Source organism: Drosophila ananassae, chromosome 2R (genome assembly GCF_017639315.1).
Source record: "Drosophila ananassae strain 14024-0371.13 chromosome 2R, ASM1763931v2, whole genome shotgun sequence".
NCBI lineage: Eukaryota > Metazoa > Arthropoda > Insecta > Diptera > Drosophilidae > Drosophila > Drosophila ananassae.
The window spans coordinates 12,755,936-12,766,517 of NC_057928.1; the positions used below are offsets into that span (position 1 = coordinate 12,755,936).

At 44.2% G+C, this 10,582-nt stretch overlaps 3 protein-coding genes across 3 annotated transcripts; 2 read left to right on the forward strand and 1 right to left on the reverse strand.

Moving 5' to 3' along the window:
• Positions 1–50: 50 nt before the first annotated feature.
• Positions 51–4,529, forward strand: LOC6506543 (enhancer of mRNA-decapping protein 3). The gene is made up of 5 exons (XM_001957649.4): positions 51–1,019; positions 1,080–1,991; positions 2,047–2,207; positions 2,276–2,360; positions 2,427–4,529. Exons 1-5 carry the CDS (start codon positions 517–519, stop codon positions 2,749–2,751), a joined length of 1,986 nt encoding a protein of 661 aa, XP_001957685.1. The 5' UTR covers positions 51–516; the 3' UTR covers positions 2,752–4,529.
• Positions 4,530–4,924: 395 nt separating this feature from the next.
• Positions 4,925–8,060, reverse strand: LOC6493407 (putative RNA-binding protein Luc7-like 1). Its single transcript, XM_032454886.2, has 2 exons — positions 8,037–8,060; positions 4,925–7,964 (listed from the first exon to the last, which is right to left on the reverse strand). The coding sequence occupies exon 2, from the start codon at positions 7,889–7,891 to the stop codon at positions 6,623–6,625; it is 1,269 nt and encodes a 422-aa protein (XP_032310777.1). The 5' UTR covers positions 7,892–7,964; positions 8,037–8,060; the 3' UTR covers positions 4,925–6,622.
• A 213-nt stretch (positions 8,061–8,273) lies between these two features.
• LOC6506544 (U4/U6 small nuclear ribonucleoprotein Prp4) lies at positions 8,274–10,358 on the forward strand. Its single transcript, XM_001957647.4, has one exon. It carries the CDS (start codon positions 8,418–8,420, stop codon positions 10,068–10,070), a length of 1,653 nt encoding a protein of 550 aa, XP_001957683.1. The 5' UTR covers positions 8,274–8,417; the 3' UTR covers positions 10,071–10,358.
• The last annotated feature ends 224 nt before the right edge of the window (positions 10,359–10,582 follow it).

Genomic DNA, 10,582 nt, shown 5'->3' on the forward strand with positions numbered 1-10,582 from the left:
AGCCATAAATTTCAATATAAATTAATTTGACTTGTAGAATCTCTCAATCGGAGGTGACAATCATGGAGAGTGCCACGCACAGCACATTTGGTATTTTCTGTGGCATTTCCGAACTTAAGGCGGCCACACAGAAGCAGTGAAAATCCAAATGAAACGAGAAATCTAATAATTTTTAGCGTAAAAGTGTTGCAATTGTTGGTGCATTTAATACAGCGAGCATAGGAATTTTAAGCCAAGCCCAGTGCAAAGAATAAGAACTTAAATAACACTTTTCAATCTAACAATAATTCAGAAGGGGGCCAGTAGAAGAAGCGGAGCAGAGGGGTCGGCGTGGTGCGTACTTGGTGCGAAATTGCGCATTAGGAAAGAAAACAACAACAGCAACAGCTATAAACTGCAAACGCTGGCAAACACAATTCTCAATTATCAGAAACAGAGCGCAGCGAATCGAACAACAAGCCCAACAAACAAACAAACAGACTAAAACGAGAGCCAGCATCAACAACAGCTAATTACATGGGTCTGACGGATCAAGATTGGATCGGTTGTGCGGTATCCATTGCCTGCGACGACGACCTCGGTGTTTTCCAAGGCCTGATTAAGCAGATTTCGGCGGAGGAGATAACCATTGTACGGGCCTTCCGGAATGGCGTCCCCCTTCGCAAGCAAAACGCCGAGGTGGTGCTCAAGTGCACGGACATCCGGAGCATCGATCTCATCGAGCCCGTGAAGCAGGACGTCGATGTGCATACAGCGCCGCCAGTTATCAACAAACCCACTCCGGTGAAGCTGCCCCACTTTTCCAATATTCTGGGCAAGCAGCAGCAGCTTCAACTCCAGCAACAACAACAGCAGCAGCAACAACAGAAACAGCAAAGTCAGGATCAGGATGTGCCATTGACGCCCAGGGGAAAAGCCAATGGCTATGGACGAGGACCATCAGGAGGAGCCGGCAACTCGGCCCTCACTGACAAAATGAATCAACTGAAGCTAATTGAGACCAACGGATGCAATGGAAGGTACTATTCCCCTTTATATCCTTAAGAAACACAAAAACTAAAAGTATTTTCTTTAAACAGAACCTCGCAGACGTCGCGGTCGTCCAGTTCTCAGCAGCCACAATTGTCAACGACTCCCAGCAGCGTGGCCGCCTTCTTTGGCAATATGATTCCGGCCAAGGTGGAGGTCAAGCTGGGCTCCACGGCCTACGGGAGCCACGGCAACAATACGCGAGAGAGCTACTGCAGCAGCAGCGGGGACAGTGGCGAGGCTGCGGCCGTTGTTGTGGGCGCCAGGACCAGCACCAGGCCCATCGATATCGTCAGCAATGGGGACGGATACTACAAACAGGCCGCCTCCAGTTATGGCAACGGCAATGGCAACTCCAAGAAGAATACTAATGGCAACGGCTCGTATACTAATGGGAATATAAACGGCAACGGCAATGGTAATGGAAAGAATAAACGGAACAGAATTAGGCGGGAGAGCAGCATGCGACAGCAGCAAACCTTTGGCAGCGAAGCGGACGATCCGCTACTTAACGAGGACTTTGATTTCGAGGGCAATCTGGCACTCTTCGACAAGCAGGCTATTTGGGATGATATCGAGTCGACCCACCAGAAACCGGATGTGGTGCGGCACCAAGTGAACCATCATCATCACCAGCCGGAGCAGAAGTACCGGCACGACGAGAACATTTTGGCCAGTAAGCCGCTGCAGTTGCGCCAGATCGAGACTATGTTTGATGGTAGCAAGGATTTCGTTACGGACGACGGCCTGATCATCCCAACGATTCCAGCTTATGCTCGGAATAAGATCGAGATATGTGCCGATAAGGCCGGATTATCGCTGCAACGGCAAATAGATATTTTGGCGCGCGGGGCCAGCGATCTGGCCATCACTCTGCTGGGCGGTGCCAGGCGTCTGACTCCGGCCAACAACCATCAGTGGCCGAAGATAGTCATCATTTGCGATGGCGTCAAAAGCATGAGGTGAGTTAAAGGGCATTCTATATAGTGGATCTATTTAAACATGAATCTCTTGCAGAACGATCAACATTGGAGCTGCTACGGGTCGCCAGCTGGCTTCCCATGGTCTTACAGTCCTACTCTACGTAGAACAAGTCCAACTGGTGGAACAATACGGCAATAGCCCAGAGATTACCCTGTTTAAGGCAACCGACAATGCCATAGTCCACTCAGTAGAGAGTAAGCTACGCGTAGATTAGAATTGAAGAAAGAAATGAAATGTTTATTCTTTATTTATCTTCTTGTAGCCTTGCCCACGCCAGACCTTGTGATACTCTCGACCAACACGGCTAATCTGTCAGATACAATCAAGAAATGGCTCAGTGTAAATCGGTTCGCATCATAGCTCACCTTTCCTTTTAAAAACTTTATTTTTAATGATAATATCTTAATTTTTAGTGCTTCGGTGCTTGCCATAGACCCACCGCCGTGTGGCATCAACGAAGTGGCAATCAAGTACTCAATATTACCCATTCTACCATTAAATGGCATATCAACAGCACCATCATCTTCATCGGCTGCCGCCACACCAACGCCGATAGCCAGCACATCGGCTGCAGCTGCAGCTGCAACAGCAACAGCATCAGCATCATCAACGAACAATTGTGGCAAATTGTATTTATGTAATCTAGGTATACCGGATAAATTCTATCGTGATTGTGGCATTAAGTACAAAAGTCCCTATGGACATAAATATGTGATACCGATTCACTCAAAGGACTGAAACAACGACAACAACAACACAGAAACCAACAACATCAATAACAGCAATCAAATAGCATCATCAGAACTATCAACAGATCATTAAAAAACTAAACACACTTATGCAAATAACCAAAAGAAAAGCGACAAACACAATAACACACACACACACACACCCCGCACACTTGTGATGATCATCAAGTCCAGTTTCCTGTGAATCTAGCTCTTAGTGGTCTTCTCTCATATCTTACTCAGATTTAACATTATGTTCTATAGCGCTTATATATTTAGTTGTTAGTCTTTAGTATAGTTATTATATCTACATTTTTTCAACATACCTATTTAAAAACTGCCCCAGGCCACGTGCCACATTATTGTTAACTTTCAAATTGTACTATTATTATTTTTTTTGATATAAGCAAAAACCTTATTACCGTGTAGCCCCCCTTGGTTCTAAAAGCTAGTCCAGCATTTACAAAGTTTTTAAAGCTGTAGTTTAGGCGCACGCTCGCAGAATTTTTATTTCAAAACTTCCGAATCCCTTAAGACTCAAGGCTTTAATTCTTTAATTTTTTTTTTTTTTTAATTCTCCTACCATCCCGCAAGTGGTCTTCGTAATCATAAATCGTATCAGCAAATCAGGCAAATAAACAAATTGTTTGTAAATATCTGTACAATTCTATGGAGAGAGAGATCATGTTAATTATTATCAAGAAGTATGCGCAATAAATGCCAAATTAAATGTCTAATTTTAAGCATTACATCCGGAGCAAAAGCAACAATTGTACGATATAAAATGGAATTTAAATCCAACTATAAATCAAATCAGATTAGGCTAAGTTAGATCCGTAAGATTCGAGTGTTTAAACATTTAAAAAAGATGTGGAAACTTTCTATATTGTGTAGACGTATTTAAGATGTGTCTTTAAGCAAAACTAAAAACAATGTCGAGAGCATAATTTTTTACCCATCGAATACTAAGGAGAAACCACAACACAATACTTATACTCTAAACTGTAGAACGATGAATTTTATATAAGGTTAAAAGAAAAATCCAATCAAATAGTGCAAAATTTTAAAAGGTTGGCAACCAAAAACTTAAAGCCAGCCACCCCAAAACTTAAACTAATTGTTGTATAAATAATAATTCTAATTGTAAAGATACCAACACAAGTAGATTCTAAATTCCAATCATGTTGATGATCATCTGAAAATTCAATTTCCTAAAAACAAAAACAAACCATTAAAATTATATTATAACAGAGAGTTGATTGCGGACCAAGCCGACGCACAAGTCGGTTCCCGGTTCTCGCACTGACTGTTTTGAGTTAGGAGTAGTAGAGGAGAGTTTTATAAAAGACCTCGAGGAGGGACGTTAGTGGAGAGCAGATGAGAAGGTTTTCCCATGCCACAGCAGCAACATAGCAGCTTACAAATTCCAAAAACCAATCAAAATGAAAACCAACACCAACACACAATGTGAAAACTAAAACCAAACACATCCAGAGATTTTTAGGAATGCTTTAAAATTGTAAAAAAAAAAAGAAAAAAACATCTATTTTCGGGCCAATTGAAATTGTTAAACGATAAAGATTGAAAACCTAATTTTAAAATTATACAAAAAAGACAAAAAATTGTACAGAAATTCTCTTTTGGAACAAAGCTTGTAAATTAATCAAGAAAAAATAAGGAAGCGGATCAAAAAAGAAAAGAAAAAACACAAAAATGAAATCCTTTCAAAACTAAACAGCAATATTTAAAAATATACAAACCAACACCGAGAAGCCTTCTCATGGAAAATGATTTGTTTTTATTATGAGAGGGGAGGGATTATGAGATCTATTAATTCCTGATCATCATAGAGATGTGGATTAATCCAAAGGATAGGAATTAGATTCCTTCCAATCCTATCTATAAGAAAAAATATATATTACCTGAATACTCATTTCGTATTTATTATTTTAATTATTTGTTGTAACTTTTTTAAAATTCATATTATACAGAAAACAATTTCCTGTAATCCCCTTTCTATAAAATCTAAAATTCAAATAACATTTATTTCATTTATATTCAAGTACTCCCAATCCTTTCTATAAGAAAAATGTATATTACCTGAGAATAATCATTCCATATTTATTTAATTATTTTTCTTATAAACCCCGTAACATCTAAAATTCAAATAACATTTTCACTCATTTATAATTCAAGTGCAATTTTATTACAATCCACTTATACCATAAGATAATAGTTACTTTATATTTTGAGGGTTTTGTGTAGTTTATAAATTAAAATTAAAAAAGTGTGTGAAAAGTGTGTAGGCTTATAGGACTAATAAAAAACAATAGGTTTCGGAAATAGATATAGGTAGTTAGAAAATTGAGTTAGCATTATCATTTTCGATCGATTCTTACCCACTGTCATTTCAAATAGGGCCAAACTTAAACCACTCTTTACACTGCTCTCACAACTCCCACTATCCATTTAAAGTTCGTCAACAAACAGTCTCTCTGTCGTCCTTGATGATCAAAATAGGCTTGAGATTGGGATTGTAATCAGAGAGTGATTAGTGACCCGAATACTCACATAAACAGGATATTGTACTGAGCCTGAACTGGGCGCCCGAGAACCCGATGCAGTTGTTTGCAGATGATTTTATTTTTTTTTTTTTGGCAAGATAAACAGATATATGGTTAAAAATGTATATTTTTTTTTGGTTTGTTTGCCTTTTGCCTCTGTTGGCAGCTACGAGTAAATAATATTTTCATATTTGGTTGGTGATGAAAAGCTATTAAGTTGTTTTTTTTTATTGTGATTGAGAGAGATAGGAGAAGAATACGTACGTTGGGGATCTGGATCGCCGAGAACCCTACTGCTTTAGTTGGAAGTAGTTATCAATGTCGTTAGATAATACGTACCACATTCGTGATCTTCTAACATTATTATACATACGTACCCAGATACGATTTATTTCAAAACCAAACAAATTCCAAAAAATGGTAAACTTCAACCAGAAAGTGGATACGTACCCAAGCTATAGTGCAGCTTTATTTAACCAGATTATCTATGTACCATATGCTCAATATGCCGAGACAACTAATCTTCTTGTTTATGATAACCTTTCAAAATACTCAATACGTACCGAAGCTGTTTTTGGCTGCTTCAAGTGTCGAGCTTCAAGTAGAGAACGCTTTAAAGTTACAAATCAAATTAAATCGAATCAAATCAGAGCAGTGATAGAGAGTCAGAGATTTATGGTATATTGGTGGAGGAGGCTTACCCCAAATGAGCCAGCCAGCCGACTTCGCTTCAGTTGCTTTTCGTTTTGGGAGAATCGCGATCGAGAGCTGAGAATTGTATTTAGTCGAGTGTTTTGTTTTGTTTTTAATTATTTTTGTAAGAGTGTTGCCATTTTTGTAACTACAGTAAGGGTATTCTTTCTTAATCATTTTATTTACCAGGTCCTTCGGCAGGATCCCACCAAAAGTGACTCTAAACTGACTACAATTGGCACCACTGCGGCTCCTACTTCCCTATCTGCCAAATAGTTAATTATTTGTTCTCTTTTTTTTGGACGGGGATTTAAAAATAAAAAATTATTTTAAGAACAAGTTACATTTTTATGGATTCAAAGGACCAAGGTCTAACGAAATTTAGATTTATTTTAGCTTAGAAGGAGCTCGGATCAGAAGTCAGTAACAATTCAAAAAAGTTGTCTGCAAGTCGAAAAACTGTAGGTTGGGTCGCTTTATTCATTAAGCTATGGGTTTTAGTTTTTTTTTTTTTTTTTAAGTATTTTTCAATAGTTTCAGTAACTTATTTTGTGGTGGCATTGTTGTTGTAGTTGTGATTAATGCTACGTACGTGCGCTGGGCGGGATCGGATGGTGTGCGGTCCTAGCGACGGGAGTAGCGCTCGCGGGAGTAGGAGCGTCTGCGACCGCCTCCACCACCACCACCGCCACCGCCGCCGCCACCACCGCCTCCGTCCCTAAAGTGGTTGTAGTTGTAGCGTCGGTCTCCACGGGGTGACCGGTCCCTGGAACGTGAACGGCGTCTATCATCTCGGCGATCCCCACCACCACCGCCGCCTCCTCCGAAACGGCCTCTGTCGTTGCGTCCATGGCGATCCCGGTCTCTTCTGCCATCTCGATCCCGTTCGCGATCATCCCGCCTCTCGCGATTATCTCGCCGCCCGCGTTCTTCCTCTACCGGTGGTCCATCCTTTGCTTTCTCCGCGCCGCCTTTCTCAGCTCCGTTCTGCCCTCGATCTCGGTCCCGCTCTCGATCGGGACGATCCTCACGGTTACGCTGCCTCTCCCTGGACCGGGAGCGATGAACGCGCGACCGGCGATCCAGTTCTCGTCCACCTACAAAGTATCGGTTGCGTCCGCGGCTGTCCTCGTCACGATCAGGCATCTTACCCGTTCGTTTTAGCTCCGCCTTCCGTGGCGCTGCCGTCTTCTCCAGCTCTATCAGCTTCTCGCGAATGGTTAGGAAGCCAAGGTGCAACTTACCACCAAAGTGGTCCGCCAGCCGGATGTCGTTGTCGTGGATGCCCAAATACGCGGAGCACACCTCGCAGACACGTAGCTTCTGTTGCTGATAGGTGGACGCCGGCATGCTGGTGCGGTATTCGTGCTCTGCCTTGATTTTCTTTGCCCTCAGCTCGTCGATCTCCTTCATCAGTTCCATGCTGTCCTCCACTTCGCCAGCCTCGCCAAGCGCCTCGGCCTTTGCCAGTTTCTTGCCAATTTCCTCGGCCAGGGCGTGGACGGCATTGGCCTTTTCGGCCACTTCTGCGGTGAGCTCCTCTTGGGTTTCCTTCAGACGCTGCTTGGCGGAATCGGTGCGTCGATCACAGTCCGCGATAAATGCCTGCAGGTGCTCCATGGCCTCAATGTCGTAGTAGTAGTCACGGGTTTTGGCGGCGCTCTCGTAATCTGCTCGGAAAGCGAGGTCATGCACTTTGGGACACTCACCGAGATCCATGCGCGTGGACGCCAGGATGTCGTGCGGGCAGCAATCCAGCAAAAATGATTTGCAAACACGCGTGTCCGAGAACTTCAACTGTCGCTCGTCTCCGTTCCTCGTCGTCCCCATTAGCTGGTCCAGCATAGCGCGCATCTGATCAGTGGCCGACATTTTGTTATTCGGGCCGCTCATCTCCCGTTGCCGATACCCTTGAAAATGAACCGACTCCGGTGACAACTAATTCAAAGGCAAGTTGATGGCTCTTCTACTTTTTGTGTGTAAAGAGCGCGTGTGAAAAATGGATAGATGAGAAAATTTTCACTCAGTTTTGTACCACCTAAGAAAAGTGTTGCTGCAGTGTGGCCAAACCTTTGGTTTTTCATAAACTTGGTCGCACTTAAAAAAGAAAGTGCGCTTATTTCGGTCTTAGAAATTCTTCTAAAAGAACATTTGACTGCAATGAGGACAAAAAAACTGTAATAAACCTTTAAATCGTACAATTTTACAATTATTTATACTTTTAGGGTTACCAATTGCATGCTGCATCTATCGATAAGCCGATTGGCACGTGGTCGGCCATCGCTGACCCTCCACCGGTGCATTGTCCAACACTAGCCTGTAAAACGTTTTCATTAAGCGCGATATTTTTGTTGTTTCTTTCGTTTTTTGGCGAAATTTTGGTTTAAAATTAATTCTTTTCGACCGCCATTGGCGCACAATGTCCGATGACGACGATATACAGTACATTAAGCGGCAGCGCACGCTCCACTATGGCTCGCTGGAGGAAACGGAGAGAAAGCGTCAGAATGCCGCTGCCGCCGCGGCGTCGGCAGCAACAACAACAAACACGCCGGCGTCTGGCACAACAACAACGATAGCCGGCACTGGCGGCCAGCTGGAAGATATAGATTCCGATGAGGATTATGAGGAAAACACGAAAAAGATTAGCTCCTCGAAGGCACCCGCTCCACCACCCACAGCCGCCACTTTGGCCAACAAAATCGACGATGACTACTTTGATCTGGAGGCGGAGATGGAGCGGGACAAGGTGGCCCTGCTGGAGGAGTTTGAACGAAAGAAGAGGGCGCGACAGATAAACGTGTCCACGGACGACTCCGAAATCAAGAGCAACCTGCGCCAGCTAAACGAGCCCATCTGCTACTTTGGAGAAGGTCCTGCGGAGAGGAGAAGGCGTCTCAAGGAGCTGCTGGCCAATCTGGGCGAGCACGCCATCGGCCGAAAGCAGACCGACGAAGAGGAGCGCCGAATCCAGCAGAGGGAACAGGAGGCAACCTGGTACCACGAGGGTCCTGACACTCTCAGGATTGCTCGTCTCTGGTTGGCGGATTACTCGCTGCCCCGCGCCAGAGATCGTCTCATGCGCGCACGGGATGCTCTGGAAGTCCCCAGTGCAACTCGAGCCGGTCGCATGGTCGAGATGCAGAAGAAGCTGCAGTCCCTGGCGCCTCTCTGCTCCCAAGTGGGTGACACCCGCCCCGTGAGCAGTGCTGCCTTCAACGAGGACTCCACTCTCTTGCTGACCTCCTCGTGGTCGGGTCTTTGCAAGCTGTGGAGCGTGCCCGATTGCGAGCTGAAACAGACGCTCCGTGGACACGCCAGCTACGTCGGCGGAGTGGCCTTGCGTCCAGGCGTCAAAGCCGACGAGGAAAATGTGGTAGCCATGGCGTCGGGCGGTCACGATGGCGCCGTTAAGCTATGGGGGTTTAACAACGAGGAGTCCATCGCGGACATCACTGGTCACATGCCACACCGAGTCTCCAAGGTGGCCTTCCATCCGTCCGGCCGTTTCCTGGCCACCGCCTGCTACGACTCCAGCTGGCGGCTCTGGGATCTGGAGCAGAAGACTGAGGTGCTGCATCAGGAGGGGCACGCGAAGCCGGTGCACTGCCTAAGCTACCAGTCGGACGGTAGTGTTCTTGTAACAGGAGGACTGGATGCGTTTGGCCGGGTGTGGGATCTGCGAACTGGTCGGTGCATCATGTTTTTGGAGGGACATCTGGGCGCTGTTTTCGGTGTGGACTTTTCTCCGAATGGCTTTCACATCGCCACCGGGTCGCAGGACAACACCTGCAAGATCTGGGACCTGCGGCGTCGCCAACCCGTATATACCATTCCCGCGCATACCAATCTCATTTCGGACGTGAAGTATCAGCAGGACTGTGGCAGCTTCCTGGTCACTTGCTCCTACGACTCGACCACCAAGATATGGTCCAACAAGACATGGCAGCCGCTGAAGACGCTCCAGGGCCACGACAACAAGGTCATCTCGGTGGACATCTCGCCCAACTCGCAGTATATAGCCACAACCTCGTTCGATCGCACCTTTAAGCTCTGGTCGCCCGATAGTTGATTTAAATACCATAACTATATTGTATTTTTAGCCTGTAGGCGCAGGCAGACAATCACCATTTGCGACCTGCCCTACGGGTGGACACACCACTCACAACTCTCCACTGTTTTTGTTGTTTCAGAGACAATAGCCCAAGGAAGTTCTTGCAACCAATTCAAGTTTTCGTTTTGTATAACACAATTTGTTATTTTTGTTAGGCGAAAGGCAGATGCAGCGATGTTGCATTTTGTAAATTTAAGAATTTTTTATTGAAATTTGTTAATAAAAAAAAGAGACATTTTTGGTAAATGACTGGATCTGATTATTGGATGGGATAAAACTCAATATATATACCATTTAATCCCAAAGAAATGTATCTATTTTTTGTATATAGTTTTCCATTTAATTTCTTTTCGTATATTTTTTTGTTGCTGATCTTTTTATATGACAAACTTAGACATTTAGATTGAATTTTAACTAAAATTTAACTACCACAGATAGGTTGCAATTACATACATACATGTCTAATATAT